At 45.4% G+C, this 24,381-nt stretch overlaps 3 protein-coding genes across 5 annotated transcripts; 2 read left to right on the top strand and 1 right to left on the bottom strand.

The window, feature by feature from the left end:
* The first annotated feature begins 36 nt into the window (after positions 1 to 36).
* Positions 37 to 2,673, top strand: nudc (nudC nuclear distribution protein). Of its 2 annotated transcripts, none has more exons than XM_089023817.1 (9): positions 37 to 177; positions 687 to 764; positions 842 to 1,054; positions 1,146 to 1,220; positions 1,300 to 1,410; positions 1,492 to 1,686; positions 1,767 to 1,850; positions 2,259 to 2,377; positions 2,441 to 2,673. In XM_089023817.1, the coding sequence occupies exons 1-9, from the start codon at positions 103 to 105 to the stop codon at positions 2,490 to 2,492; spliced, it is 1,002 nt and encodes a 333-aa protein (XP_088879943.1). In that variant the 5' UTR covers positions 37 to 102; the 3' UTR covers positions 2,493 to 2,673. The 2 variants fall into 2 exon arrangements, with proteins under 2 accessions (XP_088879943.1, XP_088879942.1); XM_089023816.1 differs by having other exon boundaries at positions 1,143 to 1,220.
* A 3,932-nt stretch (positions 2,674 to 6,605) lies between these two features.
* On the bottom strand, positions 6,606 to 18,996 carry tbxta (T-box transcription factor Ta). Of its 2 annotated transcripts, XM_089023135.1 has the most exons (9): positions 18,963 to 18,996; positions 8,942 to 9,114; positions 8,567 to 8,831; positions 8,375 to 8,509; positions 8,229 to 8,290; positions 8,032 to 8,093; positions 7,767 to 7,940; positions 7,565 to 7,691; positions 6,606 to 7,104 (listed from the first exon to the last, which is right to left on the bottom strand). In XM_089023135.1, exons 2-9 carry the CDS (start codon positions 8,962 to 8,964, stop codon positions 6,840 to 6,842), a joined length of 1,113 nt encoding a protein of 370 aa, XP_088879261.1. In that variant the 5' UTR covers positions 8,965 to 9,114; positions 18,963 to 18,996; the 3' UTR covers positions 6,606 to 6,839. The 2 variants fall into 2 exon arrangements, with proteins under 2 accessions (XP_088879261.1, XP_088879260.1); XM_089023134.1 differs by lacking the exon at positions 18,963 to 18,996 and having other exon boundaries at positions 8,942 to 9,271.
* LOC148882904 (cathepsin K-like) lies at positions 18,969 to 24,347 on the top strand. Its single transcript, XM_089023136.1, has 7 exons — positions 18,969 to 19,142; positions 19,241 to 19,363; positions 19,453 to 19,602; positions 19,673 to 19,897; positions 20,036 to 20,201; positions 20,265 to 20,367; positions 20,446 to 24,347. Exons 1-7 carry the CDS (start codon positions 18,969 to 18,971, stop codon positions 20,543 to 20,545), a joined length of 1,041 nt encoding a protein of 346 aa, XP_088879262.1. The 3' UTR covers positions 20,546 to 24,347.
* The last annotated feature ends 34 nt before the right edge of the window (positions 24,348 to 24,381 follow it).

The raw sequence follows: 24,381 nt of genomic DNA, 5'->3' as shown, positions 1-24,381 counted from the left end.
ACGCGCAACACAACCGGGCCTGCCTCGTTTAACGCTGCTACGCATTTGAGGCATCCAGCTTTGATTTTATTTCTCTCCCACGCTGTTTCATTTTGAAGAATTATGGGCGAGGACGAGGATAAATTTGACGGGATGCTGATGGCTATGGCGCAGCAGCACGAACGGGGCGTGAACGAGGTATTGAAGTGGAAGCTTTGTGGGCTCTAGCTAACCGTGAAGCTAATGCGGGTAGCCGGTAGCTAGGCGGCACGCATCGCCTTTCGAAGCACATTTTTGTTGTTTTCACGGCAGTGTATTTCACTAGTCTAGCTAATTTGGTGAGGCGGTTTAATATGCTTCATGTGTGTGATTAAGAATGAAAATGAACTTTAAGTGCCTGGTATAAAAGACTTGTCAGCCATTTTGTTCTTATAGATATAATCCATTTTGATTGATATGGCGCTTTAACAACAGCTAGAGCTGGAACAAAGCGCTTAACATGGGTAACTATTATATACAGGAAATAAAGAGGAGTCACAAGGATAGTAGAAAGCACCAGGGAGTAAAAGTAAGATCAAGTCTGAGTCAAATACCGAAGAGTTAATATGAGTTTTGAGGCCCAGATGTGCCAGTTGTTAATAAGCTAGTGAGCATTTTCTGGAGGAGAGGATATGCTTAACGTTTACCTCTTATCATTATGTCACCAGTTAGTCAACACGTTTTTCAGTTTCCTGCGGCGCAAGACTGACTTTTTCACAGGCGGCGATGCAGGTGCCGCAGAAAAGGTGAGAATAGTTCACAGTGGCGGCCTGACGTGGTTCTCGCGTCTTCATTTTTTAACTTTACGTGTGTGTTTCCATAGCTTGTCAAGGATGCATTCGAACACCACAGCAAGATGGCAAAGGAAGCCCAGCGGGAAAAGCAGAAGAAGCAGGAGAAGGAAAAGAAGGAGAAAGCCAAACGGGCCGCCCAGCTCGCCGAGGAGGAAGAGCGCAAGAGGAAAAATCAGGACGCCCCCAGGATTCAAGAGCTGACCGACGAGGAAGCGGAGAAACTTCAGACGGAACTCGACAAGGTACCGTCATTCTTCCTGTCCTGTCTGGTCATGTAAAATTGCCTCCAATTGTCCCTTGATGAGTTTCACAGCTTTGTGTGTCTTTCAGAAGAACAAAGACCCGACAAAGGAGAAGGAAAGCGATCAGAGAGAGAAGCCAGTAAACAACGGAGACAAAGATAAGGGGGTGAGGAGATGACACGTGCGCATCCGCTTGCCATCAAGAATTCATGTTTGATTGCACTGACTTGTTACTTGTTGCCCAGTCTGACTCGGAGGAAGAGGACGAGAAGGACAAAGATAAACTGAAGCCAAATGCAGGAAACGGCGCCGACCTACCTAGCTACAAGTGGACTCAGACGCTGTCCGAATTGGACGTGGGTGTCTCTCAAGTCGGAGGTGCTCGGGCGGGGGGACCGCGTTGATCCAAGCTCGTTTTTGTTATGTGCCGCTCGCAGCTGACGGTGCCGTTCGACGTGAAGTTCCGCATCAAGGGAAGAGACGTGGTGGTGGACATCCAACGGCGGTCCATCAAGGTTGGCCTGAAAGGTCAGCCGCCCGTCGTGGAGGGGCAGCTCTGCAACGAGATCAAGGTGGAGGAGAGCTCCTGGCTGCTGGATGACGGCAAGGTGGTGGTGGTCCACTTGGAAAAGGTCGGGCTCGCCACCTGGGGGGGGGGGGGGGGGGTGTACAAACAAATAACGGCCAAACACGTCATCGTCTTGATTGACAGATCAACAAAATGGAGTGGTGGAGCAAGGTCGTTGACACGGATCCGGAAATAAACACCAAAAAGATCTGCCCGGAGAACTCCAAGGTGACGTCAATTTATTTCTCAAAGTGGTCGGGTGGGGTCCAGGGACTCCTGTGGGGGCTCCGCTCAAAATAAACCACTCCCGGGGGGAAAGAAGTGTCATATTCATCCCAAAAAATACATTTAAATCGTACGCAAATTAGCATTTTAAAATATTCTAAAATGTCAACGTGGAGTGCAGTAGTTATTTTCGTCCACTTGGTGTTAGTGTTATCGCATTCTACCGCTTGTCACCTCAGTGCACGTGACTTGAAAAGGCAGGACAAAAATACAGAATTATCAATCCCGAAATGTCATTTCATCAATCAATTGAAATAGTTTCAGCGTTTTGACACAATTGTCCTAGACGAAAAAATGGGAAGCAACCGACTTTGGATTATTATTATTATTATTACTTTACCTGTTGAGCAGTTGTCTGACCTGGACGGCGAAACACGCGGCATGGTGGAGAAGATGATGTACGACCAGCGGCAGAAATCCATGGGCCTCCCCACATCAGAAGAGCAGAAGAAGCAGGACATCCTGAAAAAGTACACTTGTGATTCATTGAATGTCCTCCAGGGGGCCGCGTTAACTGCCACTCGTGTTTGCAGGTTCATGGAGCAGCATCCCGAGATGGATTTCTCCAAAGCCAAATTCAGCTGAGATCTGCTGTGTGCCTGCGTGTCTGCCTGCGTGTCTGCCCGTTTGTCTCTCTGTGTCCACCACGATGCCTGGCTACACATCAACCGCTTGTTTTTTCATTAACATCCAGGTATCAAAAAGTCATTCTCATCTCTTTACTTGGTGTGATTTTTTTTTCAATAAATGAAATACTTGGAAGTAACTACTGTATTGATTTTTTTTCTAAAGTGTTGTTGAGTTCGAATCAACACATTAGGGCACCAGGTGTCGCTTCAACGGGAAACTTTTTGGACTGCGGTTGTAGTACAGAAAATGGAAGTCAAGAAAAAAAAAAGAATAAGAAATGTACAAATATGCATATAGCATTTCCTTCAACCAAAATGTATATATATTTTTTTACCAGTAGCCCTTGGTTCAAACGAATACGTTTTATCTGTCCTCAAAACGCTTGAGAAACTAAATCATGGAAATAACATGAAGCGCTGACCCTTCTTTTACGTACTAAACATCTCAACGATGCAATTATTTTCTCTTTTTGATCAGCTAAAATCGCAGCGTGGACTTGGCTACACTTTCGCCAAGAAATCACGTACAAACAAGAGCACGCTTTCCTCCTTTCTCACGTGAACGCCATCATTGACACGCGGTTCCCAAGCCGCCGCGTTTCTCCCAACGACTTAATAGTCTTGTTTCGCACTCTTGCGCACGCTATCGTGCGCCACCGCTAAAACGCGCCTCTCGCCTCTGCGGCACTTTGCCGAAGGGTCACCGCGGGGAGGCCGACGGGCGTTGGTTTACTTTTGCTCCCCTTATTAATGATTGCAATTACCGTTATTAAGCGATAATAAACCTTACAAACACAACCCGACAGCATTCGTGACTTTGTGGGATGCCGCTGGATCAGCACTAGATACAAAGTGTTTGATCAATGGAACATGAGACTTGCTTTTGCCAGCATTTTTAAAGTGGCTCTTTAGATCATAAAATCCACTTGCAGCAACTTTTACGTCCTTTTTACACAGACTGCAGAACGACAACTGTCGAAGATCTTATCCATCCAGCGTATTCAACTTGGAGACTCTCCCATTCTTTTTGGTGGCGACCCAATCCTAGAGTTTTTCTCTTCTTACTTGGCGGTTCTCCCATACTTACTTCTACGTTATAATTAGTTTATTCCTCGATTGCAACACAAATGCCGGAATGCTTCAAATACGGAAACGGAAATACAAAATCAAAGGAAAACAATGTGACGCACATGCGCATATCATGCTTCATCGACAAAGACTCCATAACCGCAGATTTTGTTTTTATCGTATAAAAGTTGTTATACGGCGTACACAATTCAAAATGATGAAAAAACATAAAATATGGGGAAAACGTATACGTTGACAGGTATGTAACACTGAGGAATATTAGTACTGTTGGAATTTGAATTAAAAAGAAAACACAGATGTAAAGCATCTATCTTTTGAAAAGAGAAATCATTTGGAATATTTTTTATAAGAGGCCATAGTGCCAAATATTTTTATCCGGTCTACAATGTGGACAATGTGCATATCAATATCATAATATTAATATCATCCGCATCGGTCACGAGAGTGGTGGAGCAGGGGCCTGATGGTGGGAAGGAATCGGGAGTGCCTGGGGGGGGATGCTCTTTGAGGGCATGGACGAGGTCTCTCCTGGTCCACTCAGCTGAGAGCAATGTCTCACCAAGGTAGCAGAATTTGTTCATTAACGAACACACAGACATCAGAGCAACTGGCCTAAAGAGGTTCTGCAAACATGCCCCCCCCCCCCCCCCCCCCGAACCCCCACCGCACCCACCCTTGCTTAGACTATTCCAGACTCCACAACTGGACACTCGTAAATCTCCCGCTGTGGCAGTGGGGTAACGTGACCCGCCGCCATGTTGAAAATGCTCAAGTAAAATCTATCATTTGATCACAGTTGTCCAAGCCAGGCCCGGGGGCCAAATCTGGTCCACCACATCATATTATTCGGCCCACGAAAGCAAATCAAGCATGACAAGCGCCATGATGTTTGCTAAAGTCCCAACCAAAAAAATGCCATAACCAGGCTAGCAATGCTAGCCTGTGAATGGCATCCTTGATTGAATGTTAGCATAAAGCTCGGAGATTTTAGAAAATTAACGTGATGCCAAAACGTCCTTGTTAAAGCAAACAAACCAAACAATCAACTCCGACCCCCCCCCCCCCCCCCCCACCCTTCTTCCATCCAGTGAGCCATGAGCTGAGGCTGGCGGCGTTCTTAGCATGTGCTTCGATTTGGCCTCCACACGTGGGTGTCAGGCACACTCTGCCAAAGCGTATATTTGCAACACTTCCAAGTCAACCTCCCAATGGACAATTAGGGAAGACCAACGCAAGTTCTGAGGAGATCCGCCAGCCATCATTTTTGACTTTTTACCATCAAAGGCTTCAATTCAAACAGTCGCAAGCGCAGCTCGGGCTTAAGCGCAGATGGCGGTTTACAACGCCAGCTTAAGCAAAGTGCAAACGGCAAACATCCTCCCCACAAAGTCAAGACGAGACATCAACACCCCAAATGAAGTTCAATGAAATTAAAGCGCTGAGGAAGCCTGTCAATTCAGGCCAGGTTAAATGAACTGCTCGTCAATCAAGTTGTTTATTGATCCGAGTAGCAAGATGTCATCGTCTGAGTGTGAGCGGGAGAAATACAAAATTGGCACTTTGGTGGCACCAAAACAATCGTCCGATGAGGTTCGGTTTGCAGCACGAGGCTGAACGCTATTTGCTACGTGCCGTGCTCCTAGATCACTTTTCCCCCCCACACCCCGCCAGCAGAAGGTCACATTGCTGCTTCGCTTGTTTGCCCGCCGCCCCGTGACCCCTCTGCCTTCATTTGCACCCAAGTGAGGACCGCTCCATCATTTGCCGCTGCACCCCCCCCCCCGATCCCCCACCGCCATTTTGGTCCGAGGCCCAAATGCTCACATTGCACCGGTGCGGACCAATGAGATTCCCCATCGAGTCGTGGTAGCTCCTGGAACTGGCGGTGAATGCCTTTCCTCAATGTGCTTGTCGTCGCTGCATTTCATTTGACTTTTGCCACATTTTACTGCGTAACATGGACAACATTTGGCCGTGCATTAAATGACTGCGGCGATTAAATGCATGAAGCCGCCCATCCAAATCAGCGCTTGCATCTATGTAGGCACTACTTTTTAGTAATCTCGCTTCATTATTTCATTCTCGGGCCAGGCGTACTCTGTCAAGATTTCAAAACGTACAGAGGCACTTTTGAAAGCGACAATCTTGACAGATGTGTGAGAGCACCTGTCATCAAGACGGAGTTTTTATTGGGACGTTTTCATTTTTTACAGATATGTCAGCGTTTATTTTAACAAGAAATCGACACGTGGTATGATGAGCAACGACCACAACGGCCCTAAGACGAATGAAATAAACAAAACAAGTAGACACAAGAGTTTGGGGAGGGCAAACCGCAGCTTACCTTACGGGAGACCTGCCACGGTGCGGGCGCCATTTTGGCAGGGTGTTAACGATCGTCGCTCGCCCGTTGCCGTTTTCAAATGCTTCTCGAAGTTCCAGATTGGCGTTCTTTACTCTCCCCGTCAGTAAAGTATACATGAAATAAACATGACAACAATACAAATAAAAGATGGAGCGCAGGAGCTCGGAACGTAAGGTTTAATTGGATCGCCAACCACTTCCGGGTACGCGAGATACTCGGCATCAAGTTTAAAGGGGAGTGAAGTTAAAGGGGATTTGCTTTGTTATGTTATTGCATTTTATTTTATTTGTGTGAACGTGAAACCAAGGGGAAGCTCACGGTGTAGTGTTCATCAACACAAAAATATTGGATTTGAATAACCCACGGTTATTTTAGGATGTTTGTTTGTTTGTTTGTTTGTTTGTTTGTTTGTTTGTTTGTTTGTTCGTTTGTTTGTTTGTTTGTTTGTTTCCCCATGACACTGATGGCCAATTGCCTCTCGGGACCAGTTTCCTTGCTGTCGGCAGATCGCGATTGACGTACTGTGGGCACTTCAGGTGTAGTGTTAAAGTGCAAATGTTTTCCAATTTTAGTCAACCCATCTCACTGCTGTTAAAATGACAGTGAAAGACAGTATGGAGTAAACAGCGTTTTAATTTATTATTAAATGACATAAATAACAACTCGCAGTGAGTTCAAATACAAATAGTTCTGTACATGTGCAGGGGGGGGAGAATCACGACCCCCTCCCCCTCACTAGGAAGGCACTTGAAACCGTAAAGGCACCTTGACATGAAACATCATGACCAGTTAATTTAGTTTATGTACAAAAATATACATTTGGGTGTTAGTGGAAGAAAAGGGTGGCCCTCAGTAGCTTTGTGCCACGGGCGCCCACGAAGCAGTCAGCCGGGCGATGGAGCTCTCGAACTGCGCGTCGCCCACCCCCACGGCCACCTCGCCCAGCCCCGGGTCGTACATGGAAGACGGCGACGAGACCGGTAGCGAGGACGTCAGGCCCGTGTAGGAGGATCCTCTCAGGAACTGTGAGGTCAAACCGCCCGCAATGGAGCCCGAAGCCGAGCCGGACGGGGTCAGGGTGGTGCCCGCCACAGACCACAAACTCGGGTACTGACTGAGGAAGCACACATTGAGACAATCAGTTTGGTGAGAGCTTCTTTTCAAACAACATTTGAACTCATTCACTGCCATTCACGAATTTGTTTGAGTTTTTTTTTTTTTCATGCTTGGGGGTTGATAAAGTGCTGGCCATGGCCCGTGGCAACGTTTATTCCCTTCCACGAGGGGGCAGCATTTGCCTTTTGTCCATGTTAGTGCTTTGTTTCAAAGCGCTATACAAACCAATATGTAGCCCGAAAAGTCAATATTCTGTGGATCCTGGAATTTGCGTGACAAAGACAAAAACCCTGGCACTGGAGTGGACACGTTTGTGCACATTTCTGGCAGTGGAGTTAAGTAAGGAGTTAAAATGGAAATGGTACAGGGGGGAGAAAAAAAAACACTTTTATGGCCCCCATCCGATATCCCAATTGAGTTTGTTTTTTGACTGCGCGGTCGGTTCGGGCAGGAATCACCTGGAGTTGGACGAGGAGTTGGACGTGTGGGACAGTGTCCCCATGCCAGTGGAATTTGGGATCTGGAGGGCGGACCAGTTGTCGTGGCTCGGCGCCAGGGTCCCCGAGGCGTTGTCCATGTAGTTGTCTGCATCCCGAGAAAAGGCAAGACGGCAGTCAGCTTGGATTGGAAAGCAAAATGGCGCCGCCCAAAGGGTCTTACTGGTACTGGGGGCCCGGTGCGGGTAGTGGGCGGGGTACGGGCTGGCCCGGTGGCTCCTCAGGCCCGAGTAGCGCTCGCAGTAGGAACCCGACGAGTGGCCCGAGCTGCCGCTGAACTGCGGCGGGCTGCTGCTGGGGCAAATGGGACTCTGCCCCGGCAGGAACCAACCTCCCACTGGCAAAATAAACGGCAACGTGTTACTCGGACTGCGACCTTTTATTCGCTTTTTCCTCCTGATTTCCACTTTGCGATTCGGCGGACTCACATTGGGAGTAGCCCGACTGCTGGTTGTCCACGTTGTGGTCAGGCATGTCCTTGTGATCGCTCCTGGAACGAACGCAGGAGAACATTTGATTGAAAGGTAGAGTAGTCAAAAACCCTTCGTAAGCGGACTGGGGGGAAAAGCAGGTGTGTCAAGTGGAACTAAATTGATTATGTTTTGGGATATATTTCATTGGCTACCTTTCTTTGGCGTCCAAGAAGGCCTTGGCGAAGGGGTTGTGCTTTATCTTCAAGGCAGTAATCTGTAGCCCAAAAAAAGTGTGTTTATTCTTCCATTTTGAAACTAAAAATGGCGTCATTTTAACGAACGAGGAGGAGGAGCAGACCTCTTCGTTCTGGTAAGCGGTGACGGCGATGAACTGCGTCTCGGGGAAAGATTGGCTGCTGATCATCTTCTGGACGCCACCCACCTTCACGATGTGGATCCTGGGCTCGTACTTGTGCAACGAGTTGAGCATAATCTGCGGAAACGCTTCGAGTTGGGATGCGTTCGTTCGTTCGGGTGGTTCGGTTCTTACCTGGCCGCCGCCGTTGAGCTTGTTTGACAGCTTGACTTTGCTGAAGGAGACGGGAGCCTTCATCCAGTGCGCGCCGAAGTTGGGCGAGTCCGGGTGGATGTAGACGCAGCTGGGGCTCTGCGGCTCGGGCTTGCCGCCGGGCACCCACTCGCCGTTGACGTACTTCCAGCGGTTGTTGTCGGCCGCCACGAAGTCCAGCAGCACCGAGTACATGGCGTTGGGGTCCAGCCCGCTCACGCCAGCCCTGAGCACCGGGAACATGCGCCTGCGAGGGAGGGGGGACGACAACCGGAAAGCTAAGGACGAGCCGAGCCACTTGCTCGGTCGAAGCGAAGGCTGGCGGGGGGGGGGGGGGGGGGGGGGGGGGTGCCCTACCGTCCTGTTTTGGTGACGATCATCTCGTTGGTCAACTCCTTGAACTTGTTCCACAAGTCGGCGTCTTCCAGGCCCAGTTTAATGTCCCTCTCGGACGCGTCGCCCTTCTCGCTGCCTTTGTGGAACTCGCTCTCCACGGCGCTCAGAAGCTGCTCCAGTCGCTGGTCCAGCCGCTGGTCCGGGTTCGAGGACGACGTCGAGGAACAACTCATATTTCCACTCGGACCGCACACACACACACGCTCGCTCGCTCGCTCACTTCCAGGCACGCACGCACGTACGCGCGCAGGCAATCAGATCCCGAAGCGAGCTGCTGACGACTGAGTGCGCACACGCGCAAGGCCCCGCAATTTTAAGGGCCGTCCGGGAGCGCCTTTCTGGGCGCGGCTTCGGACCCGCCCACCACTGCCTGCCTGCAGACGGCCTCGCTACAGCCGCCGCGTCTCCCCAATTTTATCCCAACCTTCCCCATAGCCGAGTCCGGTAGAGGGGGAAAATGCGTATTTTTACGTACGGGAATAAAAGAGAAAATGTGCACGTTGACACCAGAAATCGGCGCGTGATTTCGTGAGCGCGCGTTCACGAGACAAACGAAGCGGAAAGAGCTTTGAACTCGGTTGTATATTTGCAAATTGTGCTCATCTTTTGTTGTTTCAAATCCACATGGAAGAAAAGAAAGGTGGGGGGGGGCGTAGGGGAGGCTATGTTTACGGAGCTCGGCCCATTAGTGCTCGCATGGCCTGCACGTTTGCATAATGGGTTCCGTCCTCACGAGGGCATCACGCCTCACCGGATTATTGGCAATATTAAAAAGAGTTCAATCAACCCAAGAAATATAAATATTTCCGAAAAAAGAAACATCATCTGCAACCCCCCCCCCCCCCAAAAAAAAAAGTGTATTTCAGGCATTCAGGGAGCATTTTAAAGCATCGTGTCTTCATTCACGTCTAACGCAATTCAAAACTCATTGACTGGCATATGATGCGCAAAAATGTGCCAGGGTTTTTGTCATTGTCACTCGAATTCCATGCATGCAGGACCCACAGAATATGGAGTTATAGGACTTCATAAACATTCAATACAGAATCTCTTTGTTCATCAGAAAATAGAGTTAATCCCTAAATTACATGGATCTGGAGTTATCTGATCTTGAAATGGGGGCGGCTGCACAAAAATCAATCCAATACATCCATATTGGTTGATCGAGCTCTTTAACAACAACTGAAGCTGGAACAAAGCCCTAAACATGGACAAAAGGCCCATGCTGCCCCTTGTGGAAAGGGAAATATTGCCAGACGTCTGACCAGTGCTTTATCAGCACCCCCCACAAGAAAAAACAAAACCTGAACAAATTTGGGAATGGCGCTCCACGTCACACTTTGATTCCCAAATTGCTTTCGAGCTTTCCGGAAGGCCACGTCTTGCAGCGTCAAGGCCGAGTCATGCGTTGCCATGGCCACCGAATGGGAACATCTCGAATACCTGGGGAGCCCGTATAGGTGTTCTTCAATGATTGTTCTCAATTTGTTCGACTTAGCTGGTGGCGCCCCCCACCCCCTCAAAAAATGTGCGCCACTGAAGAGGCTTTAAAAAAAGAGAGAAAACTTTGGAGCGGCGGTGCAGCGTCACCCACGTGCGAAATATTACAGAGGTGTGCTGCTTGACAAAGAGACTCACTCATAAGCGGGCATATTTTCCACTGGACCCCGCCGTCCAGGCCAAATAAATCAGCGGGGACGGGGTGCGGGAGCGGGGGGGGGGGGGGGTCAGAGGGATGAGTAAGGAGCCTCAAAACGGACAGCGATTAAAAAAAGAAAAAGAAATGAATACAATCGAAAGAAATTGCTTTTTAAAACAACCAAACTGGGAGCAAAAAAAATACATGTAGATTTCCAAATGTTTTTATAGACAAATGTAATATTGCGATTTGTATTATTTGATATGAAATAACGACTTTTTTACATGTAAAATGTTCGTGATATCGTTTTTTTCATGAAGACAACCCAAAAATTGCTTGAAATGTTCTGTTGAAATGTGACCACAAATAAGTGAATCAAGTGCTTATTTTGTTGATAATTATTATCAATAAAAATCATACATGTCAAGCTTGTCTAATAGCTGCTCTTATACATGATTACAATCCCCCGTATAAAAGTTGGAGTACGCCGTACATTATTTGAAATGCTAAAAACGTATAAAAGACGGGGAAGACGTATAAGTTGCCAGGTATTTAAAAAATAACCGTCACCCCCTACAATTAATTGTTGAGCATTGAATATAATAATGATAGAAACAATACGAACCCCGCCCCCTCCCCATCAGATTTCACAATCCTTTCTATTTTATTTTTTTGAACAAAATTTCCCGCAGTTTAGACCGACACCCCCCCCCCCCATGTGCTCATTTCCTCACAACACGCACACGCTTTGATCCACGCTCTCTCTCCTACTCGCAAGCACGCGCACATGTTTGACGATGTGGATTGAGCCGCCGAGCTTTTCGTCTCTCGCTTTGGCCTTTCCACTTCAAGTTCAGGAAATCTAAACTTAACTCTTCTTGTCACCCTTTCAAAAGGAGAAAAAGAAAGAGTGGGGCCAGTAATTAACCCCCACCCCCAACCAGACCCCCCTGCGACCCACATCTTGGGGTCTTCGAGGCTCTTTGGCGTGCTAATGAGGCCAACCTGGGCGCTTTTGACACGGAAAAGCTCTCATGTCAACTTTGGAATTGTTCTGAAGAACAAAAACAACAATATATTTCCTAATATCAAATCAATGTGAAGTAATCCGATCCACGTATTATTATTATTATTGTTATCATCATCATCATCATCATTATTATTATCATAATAATAATAATAATCCATTTCATTTACAAGCGCGTTTCAAAACTCTCAAGGACACAGGATAAGTTTTTCTGTGGGTGAGTATAGCAGCAGCCATGCGCCAGCGTTCACTCAACCCAGAAGTAACTCAAATAGATAGAAAGCTAGGTAACTAATCGATAGCCAATAGATAGCTAATAGATAGCCAGCTAGATAGATAGCTATATAACTAATAGATAGCCAGCTAAATAGCCAGCTAGATAGGCAGCCCGATAGCTAATCTATATAAAGTATAAATACTGTTTACATATTTTAATAATGCTGGTACTAAAATGATATAAATAACATGATGCATTATTATTATTATTATTATTATCAATATTATCATCATCATTATCATCAGCATTATCCTAATAATAATAATAATACATTTCATTATTATTATTAATTATCATTATTATCATCATTATTATTGTTTATTATCATCATCATTATTATTATTAGAGAGCTTTGAAATGTGTTTCTAAATGAAATTTCCTACATTTCCTACATTCAAACGCAGCGTTATAGGTTCAAACTACAGGTTTGAGGCAAAGGGTCCTCCATCAAGCCTCTCCAGTTGATCCAAAATGCTGCTGATGACCTAGTGACTGATGTTGGTCATTCCCTAGGCCAGCTGTTTGTAAATTCCCAAAGCCGCTCTAATTTATTTCATAAAAATTCACCTCACCTGACCTCTCGATGCCAAAGGTCAGCAGCACGGACACGATCAATCAGCGGTAGCGAGAACTAAAATGCCTCGTCTTTAAAACGTGTCCTCATTTGCATTCTTGGGCTTTTTACTTTATGTTTAGTTGCTAGAGTCTTGTGAATTGTTTATTTTATGCTTTCTTGTCGTTTTGACTTCATTCTTGGCTCGGTGTGCAGCATTTTGTGGACAGCGGCAGATTGAAAGGTGCATTTCGGCCCCTGTTACCCCCCCGCCGTCCCCCTTGCACCTCCCCTTCAGTTGCTGTTGCCCGATGTCAATATGAGCAGCTGAAGTCAGCAGACACCAGTGTGTGAGAAAACACAGTTAACCCCCCCCCCACCTCAACCTCCACCCTGCCCCACCCAGCTCTGTGCGCATACACACGCACATCTGCAGCCACACACAGAGACATCACTCTGCCCCCCCCCCCCCCCCCATGACGCAAGGTTCCAAGGAAGACATGGGCAAATATTAGCAGATATTAATCATAAATAGACTTTGATATCACCTCACCAGTGGGAGCAGTGCAGTCGGATTGGGTTAAAGGTGGTGTGGGGGGGTGGGAAGGGTCGAGTAGGGTGGAGGGATCAAACGGCTACTTTCCACTGACAAACAGTAAGTGTTAAAGGATGGAATGATGAAGGAACTGCCGGGCAGCAGACGTTATTTACTCACAGGACGTGTGACTTGAGAGACCCCCCTATCTAACCGCCCCCTCCTCCGCCGCCTATGGAAATGCATAATTAAAATGAGAGTTTCACGCAAAACATCGTCGCCTCGACGAGGCGGAACTTCTTTCCCTCGACACCCGTTGGAAAGGAAGATGTGAGCAACGAGAGCGGCTTGTACAAAATGGCCGCTTCAAAACAAAATGGCCACTTCATAACAAAATGGCCATCTTCCTACTCAATGTTACGCGTGGGTAAATCAGACCTTTTCTAGACAATTTGGCGCTGGTTTGTGAAACTAGAGTAAAACGGCACATTCCGCCCCCCCAAAACAATCATGGTCAACCCCCCATCAAATGTGCCTTCAGCCAAAATGGAGAACTTCTTGTTCCATTTCCATAATAATAATAATAATAATCATAATAATACATTTCATTTCTAAGCGCCTTTCAAAACTCTCAAGCTCACTTTCCAGTCACAAAATTGTTTTTTTCTATGGGTGAGCAGCGGCAGCCACATGTGCCAGCATTCACTCAACCCGGAAGTAACTCAAATAGATAGAAAGCTAGCTAGCTAGCTAACAGATAGCTAATGGATAGCCAGCTAGATAGCTAATAGATAGCCAGCAAGACAGTTAGCTAACTAACTAGACAGCCATATAGCTAATAAATAGCCAGCTACATAACTAGCTAGCTAGCCAGATAGCTAATAGATAACAAATGGATAGCAAATACATAGCCAGCTAGGTAGATAGCTAATAGATAGCAAATAGATAGCAAATGTATAGCCAGCCAGGTAGCTAGCTAGATAGCTAATAGAGAGACAGCTAGCTAACTATCTAGACAGCCATATAGTTAATAAATAGCCAGCTACATAACTAGCTAGCTAGCGAGATAGCTAATAGACAGCAAATAGATAGCAAATGGATATCAAATATATAGCCAGCTAGGTAACTAGCTAATAAATAGCAAATAGATAGCAAATGGATAGTTAGCCAGGTAGCTAGCTAGATAGCTAATAGATAGACAGCTAGAGAGTTAGCTAACTAGCTAGACAGCCATATAGCTAATAAATAGCCAGCTATATAACTAGCTAGCTAGCCAGATAGCTAATAGATAGCAAATAGTCAAAGTCAAAGTCAGCTTTATTGTCAAATATGCTTATATATAGATAGCAAATCGATAGCCAACTTGGTCATGGGTCCTTGAGACTTTGTGATTTGGTGGGTAAAAGTGATGGTGGGGGCCACGGCTGAGGCAGCAAGGAACATTTAAGATGGTTGTGGCCAGGGGGAGGGGGGGACAAGGACGGAAGGAGGGGCGGTCTGCACAGCCCGCCGTAAAGTGGAGGAGGTAAACAAAGGGGGCCGGCCGCTTTTACTGCCTTCCCACGCCAGCTGATTGAAAAGTGTTACCTGGAATATGGCAAGCGAACCCCCTCGCATCCCCCCTCCCCGAAGCTAACGTGAATGCCGGCACGCGGTCCCAGGTGTACAAACAGCGGGGGCACATCAAAGGCGCTCATGAAAACACAATAATAATAATAATAATAAATTTCATTTCTAAGCGCCTTTCAAAATTCTCAAGGTCACTTTACAGTCACAGGATCAGTCTTTCTGCAGGTGAGCAGCGGCAGCCACACGTGCCAGCGTTCACTCAACACTGAAGTAACTCAAATAGCATTCCAAACATTAATTTCCCATAGGAAACCATTAAAATGAGAATAATCCATACCCAGGTCCCCATGAAAAATAATTTTATACTAAATAAGGCTTAAAACTACACAGAATATACCTTATTTTATGTATAATAAATGTGCTATGGTATTGTAATTAAAGAAATAAACTGTACTATATAATGAAGTCATTTTATTGACCTTTGTGATGGTCAATAGCCTGATGGAATGGATAGCTTATTGCATCAAGTGTGTCAAAGAGCTCTGGGTTGTACATCTTGGAGGTTGTGATAATGCAACAGATGCAGACAGACACACTAGAAACTTCATTAATAGCTGCTTCCCTTGCTTGTATGTTCTCTACAAATTGTACAGAAGGCTTGAGCGGGTTATTTGTGGAGCCTGATTGATGGGATATTTTAACCTTGCAGTTACACTCTACCTTTGTGAACTATCAATAAAGTTGAACACACAATAGATGCATCGGCCCCAAGACACCGTCGCCCATGACCCGCCCCCACGCCACCCCCTGTGTTCAAGTACATCAAATTTGTTTGTGCGCGACAAGGCAGCAAAATAAAAGGAATCGTATTTGACTTCTGTGTTCGTCCATGTTGCAAGTCTTGAAACCCCCCTCTGACCCCCCCCCTCTCCCGTCCCCGTCCTGGGAAAAGGTGGCGGGAGGAGGATGACGTGGCGTTCTCCGCAGACGGCGCTTTGATGGAGGGACGCCTCTTTGTAGTGGAGGCCTGGAGATGGCTTGTTAGTCAGTAAAAGTCCATCAGGGCCTTAAAGGCGCCCCCCCCCACCCCCTCGAACAGGAAGCCGTTTACGCGCCCGCGCTCAACCTGCCCGCGTCCTCTATTGTGCCCCCCCACCCCAGAGACCCCGCGTCCACACTTCATTAGCATTTCCATAAGAAAGGAGAAGTAATTGCCCCCTTTTCTTGCGCTGGCCCTTCATCTTCTTCCGGCTCCTGGCGCCGCTTCCTTTTTCCTTTCAAGCGCTCGCTGAAATTGAAGGCGGAAGTACATCTCGACCCTCCTTCCCGCCTCCTGGTTGCATAAGTGTGCGCACCCTCAATCCAGGCCCATCTCCGTTCTCCTCGACAAAATTCAAAGGCATGAAATTGACCTAGAGGTCAAAGGTCACAATAATAATAATATTTCATTTATAAGTGCCTTTCAAAACTCTCAAGTACACTTTACAGTCACAGGATATTTTTTCTGCGGGTGAGCAGCGGCAGCCACACGCGCCACCGTTCACTCAACCTGGAAGCAACTCAAATAGATAGAAAGCTAGCTAGCTAATCGATACAGTAATAATAATAATAACACATTTCATTTATAAGTGGGATGCCTGGTTGCATTTTTTTTATAATAATACATTTCATTTCTAAACGCCTTTCAAAACTCTCAAGTACACTTTACAGTCACAGGATATTTTTTCTGCGGGTGAGCAGCGGCAGCCACACGCACCAGTGTTCACTCAACCCGGAAGTAACTCAAATAGATGGGAATATAGCTAGCTAATAGATAAGCGCAATGGTGACTAACGCTTTGTAAATGTGCCCACTTTTGGAATACGTTTCGAGAGGTCAAAGGTCACATGAATAGAATCAGTTTTATGATGGAGCTAAAAGCTAACCGGGGGAGGGGTTGTTTCCAATATTTTGTCCCTTCTCGTGACGTCTATGCAGTCACAGTGTGAAGGTCGAGGAGCTGTCGTGAGGGGAGGGGTTGGAGGGGGGGGGGGGGGGTCCTGGGCGACTACACCCGGGTGACCGGAAGCGCTTTTAACCACGACCCCATGCCGACACAGACAAAGGAGCGGGGGCCCAATCACCGTCTGCTCTTTTGTTGCAGGGGGAGCCAGCGAGGCTGGGACGGGGCCGAGGGGCCACGGCGGCAGAGACACCCCCCCACCCCGGCCCCCCGGCCCTCCTACAACCACCTTCATTTGCTGTGCGAGTTACTTTTTTCCCCAGGTGATAGGAAAGGTGTCATTTCTTCAGCAGTTTCCGAACCCCTTGCCCACCCCCACACTTATAGTTGGGTCAAATTGACCCAAATAGCGCAAGATTTTCACCCAACTTAGTTTTGTTTGTGCTGCTTCTCTTTTTTCAATAGAGGTTTTGATTTGATTGTTTCAAAAATAATTTTGATTGGATAACACGGCATGTTAATATACTCTATTTCATATTTGTACATATCAATAAAAATGTTGATTAATGGACTTAATCTTAATGCATTGAATTTATCTTTTATATTTGAAACCATTTATTTATTTATTTATTTATAAGAATGAACGTCAACAGTCTTTGGCGGCTCAGGATGATTCTTGGCTCACTGCTGCCACCAGCAGCCCATGCACTGAAATTACACCATAGCCCTTTTAGCTGAAGCGCTACCGCTAACGTTTGCAATGATGATAATATTTGAAAACTTTGGATACATTTGATTTAACTCACTCGGTGCTATTTACAAATGTATTCAGGAATCGAAAATATGACGTAGAGCAGGGGTGTCAAAGTCATTTTTTGCCGCGGGCCACATTGTAGTTATGTAAATCCCCTCAAATATTACATATAGAGCACACAGCAAATTAATGAATAACTCGTTTTCAAATCTGAAGTCAAGAATAATGACTTTTATTGTGGTTGACATCCAAAAATATGAAAATTTGGCTCAGATTTTAGCAATCATCATGGAATTTAACAAGTTTGATTTGCTTTCGCGGGCCGAAAAAAAATGATGTGGCGGGCCGGATTTGGCCCGCGGGCCTTGACTTTGACACCTGTGACGTAGAGCCCCATTCCTGAAATTGTTCGGGTTTTGTGCTAGCCACGGCCTCTGGCAATATTTTTCCATTCCACAAGGGGGCATCATTTCCGTTTTTTTCCATATTAGAGCTATGTTAGCTTTGTTACATCTTAAGCAATTATTAAAGCGTGATATAAATCGATATGTATCGCGTATTTTGGACAGCCGCCCTCATTTCAAGCTCATATAAGTCCAGACCCATATCATTTAGGAATTCACTTTTTCTTTCTGAAGAAAGAAGAAAGTCTAAGGTTTCTTACGCTGCATTGAATGTTTATTTATGTGGTCCTAAAACTCAATATTATGTGGGTCATGGAATTTGATTGACAATAACAAAAATATAATATCAATCGTCTTCGCCCATCTCTCACTCCTCACACCACTGATATCCTCGTTCATAGTCTTATCACCTTCCGGATTGACTATTGCAATTGACTTCTCTTTGGTGTCCCTCAGAAACTTCTCCACAAACTTCAACTCGTCCAGAATTCTTCAGCCCGGATCATCACCAGAACCTCATCCTTTCACCACATCACCCCTGTCTTACAAGAGCTTCACTGGCTCCCGGTCAAATATAGAATCAACTTTAAAATTCTTCTTTATACATTAAAAATATCCTGTGACTGTAAAGTGTCCTTGAGAGTTTTGAAAGGCGCTTACAAATGAAATGTATTATTATTATTTAAAGCTATCCATAACCTTGCCCCCCCCATACCTATCTGACCTTCTTCAAATTTCTATTCCCTCAGATCCTTTCTTCCACTCCCTCTGTGTGCCCCCCCATTGCCTGTCTCAGCACGATGGGTGACAGAGCTTTCAGCTGCTCTGCCCCCAAACTTTGGAACTCACTTCCTCCCGACATTCATAACATGGATTCTCTTCCCACCTTCAAGTCCCATCTCAAAACCCACCTATTTAAAGTTGCATTTTCTGTGTAGTTCTCTCTCTTGTTTCTATTTATAATAGTATTGTATTTATTGCATTCTATTTGTGATTGTATTTCCTTTATTATAGTACCTATGCTTGTCTGTGACTGTAAAGTGTCCTTGAGAGCTTTAAAACACGCTTAAAATGTAATGTATTGTTATCAAAACCCTGGCAATGGAGTGGACACATTTTTGCAAATGGCCTGGCAGTCAATGAGTTATAATATTAAGAAACGGTTCTTGCTTATTTGGGAAAAAAAAAAAAATATGTCATCGGCTTCATCGTCGACAGGTGTGCGTGACGCACCGCCACGCCCACTTGTCACCTCCTCGTCAGGTCACTTTAAAATGGGTACCTTGACATGTCAGTGACAGGCTGCCGTCTCCTTGCTTCTGGTTTTATCACAGCAGCCATGTTGGGGAGCCTCCTGTTCGCCGTCCTGTGGGGGGCCGCCGCGGGGGGCCACATCAGTCCGGCTCTGGATGGACACTGGGAGCTGTGGAAGAAGGCCCACAATAAAGTCTATTCGCATCAGGTAGCAGATTTGAATTTGGGGCCTCTTAACTGGCGGGTGGGAGTGGGGGACGAGGGGGTCTGCTGAAGTCTCATCCTGTTGTTTTGTGCGGCGCCAAGGTGGAAGAGTCGGGTCGCCGGCGGATCTGGGAGGAGAACCTGCTGATGATTAACGTCCACAACCTGGAGGCCACGCTGGGGCTGCACGCTTACGAGCTGGCCATGAACCACCTGGGAGACTTGGTAACAACATTTCCACTTTGCATTTTAGATGATCAGCAACCCCCTCCCTGATGCAGGTTTGAAAATGAGCCACCGAGTGTCCTTGGCAGACCAAAGAGGAGGTGAGCGGCACTCTTACCGGCACAGTGGTGCCCTCTGACCTGGAGAGGATCCAAATGAACTTTAACTGGGAGCAAAGCCGACTGCCTCCCTCGCTAGACTGGAGGAAGCACGGGATGGTGACTCGCGTCAAAACGCAGGTCAATTGCCATGAGATTCCATTTCTGAAGGCTAGCGGCTAGCCCGTCTTAACTTCCAACGTGTGGGTAGGGTTCTTGCGGATCCTGTTGGGCGTTCAGCGCCGTGGGGGCTCTGGAGGGCCAACTGAAGAAGAGAACGGGCAGGTTGACGTCGCTCAGCCCCCAGAACCTGGTGGACTGCTCGCTGAACTTTGGCAATCATGGCTGCCACGGCGGCTTCATGAGCAACGCCTTTCGCTACGTCAACAAGAACGGAGGCATCGACTCGGATTGGGCTTACCCTTACACGGCCAAGGTGGGGCATAGGGGGAGGGGGTTAAATATATATATATATATATATATATATATATATATATATATATATATATATATATATATATATATATATTTTTGGGGGGGGACACATAATCCTGAATGTTTATTCTCTTGCCAGCGTGGCGAGTGTGTGTACAAGCCTCAGGATCGGGCCGCCAACTGCTCAGGTTACTCTTTTGTCCCGAAAGGGGACGAAGACGCCCTGAAAGTGGCCCTGGCTCATGTCGGCCCCATCTCGGTTGCCATTGACGCTTCACGTTCTCATTTCCACTTCTACCGCCACGGTGAGTCCAAGTGTAACTTCTCACGACGCTCTGTTTCACCCCACCACCATTTTTTTTTCTTAGGTGTATACGAGGACCTGGCATGTAGCCACAAAGTGAACCACGGCGTGCTGGTTGTGGGCTACGGTACGGAAAAAGGAAGAGACTACTGGCTGGTCAAAAACAGGTATGACATTTTGTCAAAATCTCTATTTTATTTAAAAATTTATTTTAAATCACCCCCCCGCCCCTGGCTGTTTGGTAGCTGGGGTGTGAAATTTGGTGACCAGGGTTACATCAAGATGGCTCGCAACAAACTGAACCAGTGTGGCATCGCACTCCACGCCTGCTTCCCGGTCATGTGACTGCCACATCCAACATGGAGGACAACAGTTGGGCTTGTTTTAATCATGCTAAATAATAAAGTGGATTTGACTTGAAAGTTTACATGTGCTAATTTTTATCAAGGGTTTTATTTAAAAATATTTTAATCGAAAAAGTAACGTTAAGGTGTTTTTTCACCTTTGTCTGGTACAAATGGAGCGTGATCACTTACGAGGAGGCTCAAATGGGGGAAAAAAAGTGGGAACTTGCATTACCTACAATGTCCACAAGACGGCACCAGATTTCCCTGCTCGCCATTTTAGTGGATTGTAATCATTGTAATACATTTAATACATTTGGCTATTCTATCACCCTACAAAATGGCGTCTCCCTCTTAAACTGCACACTAGCATATCACAAATGTGGCCAATTTTTTTTAAAATAGTATACATGTTAAGAGGTAGCGGTGGATAAAAATCTATAAAAAACGAATGTAAACTGGAGAAAAATTTCTATAGCCTCAAAATACTTTTTTTTTTCAGTTCAAAGTATATATTTTCTTTTAGTTTTTGTATGTAGATCAGATCATATTTCCAACGTGATTTATTATTTCCCCAAAAAAAGACACTTTTTCAGCATCACCAATATATTTCAGATTTGAAATCACCAATTTCTCATTTACACAACACCGACAACACGCCATAAAATTTGGTGCAGCCCCCCCTGGGCCCCCAAATAATTTTCCTGAACGTTCCACAAATTCCATACTTGCACATACATTTTTTTTTCTTCTCTTACACAAGGTACATTAATTCTTTGATTTGAACTCACATTTATAGTTACAATTCATATAAACAAGGCAAACTAAAAATAATCAACGCGAGTGTTGTGCATCCTCACAGTCGCTCTTTTCCCAACATGGGGAATGTCCTTGCACCGTTTTGCAAGGGGGTGTTGGGAACAGTCATCCAACAATTTCTGTTGACTTCATGAGATATATATATATATAGTGATACCTTGCCTTACGAACTTAATTGGTTCCCAGACAGATTGTGTAAGGCGAAGTGCGTATCGCAAAAAAATAATTTTCCATAGGAAACCATTAAAATGAGTTTAATCCGTTCCCAGGTCCCCATAAAACATAATTTTCTATCTTTTTTGTATAATAAATGTTCTGTGTTCTAAAGAAATAAACTGTACTATATAATATAGTTGTTTTATTTATCTTTGTGATGGTCGTTTAAGGCTTGATGGAATGGAGTGGCTGGTTTCCTCAGCATTAAACACTTGATGAGGAACGTAAACTTCTTCTTTCACCATCTTGAGGAATGATCCCTTGTAGGTGCTTTCCCTGCGATCATTTTACCTTGTTCCTCATTGTGTTCTGTTTAGCTGGCTTGATAGCCTTTTGCATCAAGTGTGTGCGTTGTTTGTGGAGCCTTATTGATGGGATATTTTAACCTTGCAGTCTACACTCTGCCTTTGAACGATCAAAGTTGAAACTCTCTCACTGTCTCTTTAATGTTTAAACCACCTCCCCTCACTGCTGCGTTCTTGACCAATCACGTGGCTTTAACCGAAGACTGGGGGCAGGGAATAGAAGACAAAAACAGTCGGCTGCCATTTTGTTGTTAGAGGAAGAGGCTCGTTCGCGAACGACACATCACTCATTGAGGCAGCTCCGTGTATGCAAAACGTTCGTTCGTTCATAAGCCAAGGGGTTCGTAAACCGAGGTATCACTGTATATATATATGGATGATATTCAATATTTTTCAAATATATTAATAGCTCTTAAACATTGAATATTTTTCCCAATTTAGATGAGACAGGTCGACCCAAAACACATAAAGCAGGTCAAGGAGGAGCACGGCCACCATTTTCTGAACACGGTTGCACCAATGTAAAAACAAAACAAAACAAAAAAAAAAACACTTTGATCAAGACCAATCACGGCAAGCAACAAACAGCGACGTCGTCACCATGGTCGCCGTCAAACAATGGGAGGACAAAAAGAATAGAAAACATTTTAAAAAAAAGCTACTTGTGGCGTTTTCCAAGACACAAGCGGCCGGCACATGAAAGACGTCTCAAAAAGTCCGACAACACGACAGGAACATGCGTCACCATTTGAGCAAATTGAGCTGCTCTTGATTTGTTTTTTCTTTTTTTGTTGTTGTTGTATTTCTTCAAGTCTACGGTCTTCATGTTTAGCCAACTGCTAACTTGTCATCACTTTCTTCTTTTGTAAACTATCTCAAATGCTGACAAAACTCCGTGGGATAGTTTGAAGGATGGAAAGACATTTTAAGGTGTCAGCGTAAAAAAAAGAATTAATAATAGTCACGATGGATTATGCAATAGTCAAATTACTCAATTAAAGTACAACCGACACCATTGTTTTTGTTTCCTGACATCAGAAAACTGTTTTCTAGCATCTAAAATACCCAAAACACGCAGGCTGATATTTTTAGTCAAATGCATAACACCAATAAAAATGACTTAAAGTGTCCAAAAATGGCCAGTTTTAGAAGGTCCCGCCCCCTTGTTCGTGACGTCAACCCAAGACGTCTTGCATTGCTCGAGAATCAAAACAATGGCTTCAGATTTGGAGAAGATGCTTTCTTGTTTCTCATCCAGTTGTAAATATGATTCAAATAGTTCTGAAGAGGAAAGCATAAATGTTTGCAATCGATTAAAGGAGATCTTCTGTATCATTTTGAGGCGTCTGGACTCCAATGTAGCTCCCCGAAAATGCGCAAGATGGCACCCAAGCTCCCTTGGAAATGGGCTAATTTGTCTGCTAAGAATTTGTGTCAACTCGTATCAAATAGTTGTCTTGGTGCAACACACGATTTGCCATCGCGTTATTTATGTGTTTTCCTTCGAATTTCGCCCTGAACACGAAAACAAGACTTCCTGAATATTCAGCACGAGTCTTAAAACGTAAAATGTAGCTATATGCCGTGGAATCTTTGTAAAATACGCTCAGTAGAAGTCATTTGAAGTGATTTTACAAATTATGGATACAACTTGTCCGGAGGCGTCGGTTGTCCTTTAAAGGACACTTTGTTTGGTCAGAAAACGACGTGTTGATGGCGATCTTGTGCATTTTTTGGGACCTACATTGGAGTTCAGACGCCTCAAAATGATACGGAAGAACTTCTTTAATCGATTGCAAACATGTATGCTTTCCTCTTCAGAACTATTTGAATCATATTCATAACTGGATGAGTAACGAACAAGGGGGCAGGACCTTCTGAAAATCGCCATTTCCGAGGTCATTTTGAAGTAGTTTTGGGACACTTTAAGTCATTTTTATTGGTGTTTTGCATTTGACTAAAAATATCAGCTTGCGTGTTTTGGGTATTTTAGATGCTATAAAACGTTTTTCTGATGTCAGCTAGGAACCAAAAAAATGGTGTCGGTTGTCCTTTAAACGTCCACCTGATAGCTTCACTGAGGGTCAAGTATCCTTTTTTTTCCCCTCGAAAATATGGCGGCTGCTCAAAGTCAGCTGGGATAAGATTTGACAAGCAAGTCGATCATAACAGGACCCACGAAAAGGAGCAGAAATAGATCATGAAAGCAGCCATTTTGAATCAAAGCGAATCCGATGCTGGGAAAGAGCGAATGACAGCAGTTACCCGAGCGAGCGCTCCGATGCCTATTTTAAGTTTTTTTTTAAGAATGACGTAAACTCCGCCTACTCTCAGTACATTCGGCTTTGGAGAACCAATCGGCTGAATCCCAGGTTCAGAAATGTTTAAAAAATAGTGGAATGACAAGTTTCCCCGCGCTCGCCTCCATCAGAAAACAAACGGGGAATCCCCAGACCTCGACGATGCCCCCCCCCCCCCCCCCAAAAAAAGACCACAT

The sequence above is a fragment of the Hippocampus bargibanti genome, linkage group LG20, assembly GCF_051943395.1.
Source record: "Hippocampus bargibanti isolate YZ-2025 linkage group LG20, ASM5194339v1, whole genome shotgun sequence".
In the NCBI taxonomy this organism is placed as follows: Eukaryota; Metazoa; Chordata; class Actinopteri; order Syngnathiformes; family Syngnathidae; genus Hippocampus; species Hippocampus bargibanti.
Note: the sequence above shows the minus strand (reverse complement) of the source record. Positions and strands in the feature narration are given on the sequence as shown.

Coding starts and splice junctions, on each gene's coding strand:
- nudc (XM_089023816.1), top strand. CDS start 103: ATGGGCGAGGACGAGGATAAATTTGACGGGATGCTGATGGCTATGGCG. Junction 1,055..1,142: donor TTCAGACGGAACTCGACAAG/GTACCGTCATTC, acceptor TGTGTCTTTCAG/AAGAACAAAGACCCGACAAA. Junction 1,411..1,491: donor AGACGCTGTCCGAATTGGAC/GTGGGTGTCTCT, acceptor TGCCGCTCGCAG/CTGACGGTGCCGTTCGACGT.
- tbxta (XM_089023134.1), bottom strand. CDS start 9,153: ATGAGTTGTTCCTCGACGTCGTCCTCGAACCCGGACCAGCGGCTGGAC. Junction 8,510..8,566: donor AGCTCAACGGCGGCGGCCAG/GTAAGAACCGAA, acceptor GCGTTTCCGCAG/ATTATGCTCAACTCGTTGCA. Junction 7,941..8,031: donor GCAGTCGGGCTACTCCCAAT/GTGAGTCCGCCG, acceptor TTATTTTGCCAG/TGGGAGGTTGGTTCCTGCCG.
- LOC148882904 (XM_089023136.1), top strand. CDS start 18,969: ATGTCAGTGACAGGCTGCCGTCTCCTTGCTTCTGGTTTTATCACAGCA. Junction 19,143..19,240: donor ATAAAGTCTATTCGCATCAG/GTAGCAGATTTG, acceptor TGCGGCGCCAAG/GTGGAAGAGTCGGGTCGCCG. Junction 19,898..20,035: donor CTTACCCTTACACGGCCAAG/GTGGGGCATAGG, acceptor TTCTCTTGCCAG/CGTGGCGAGTGTGTGTACAA.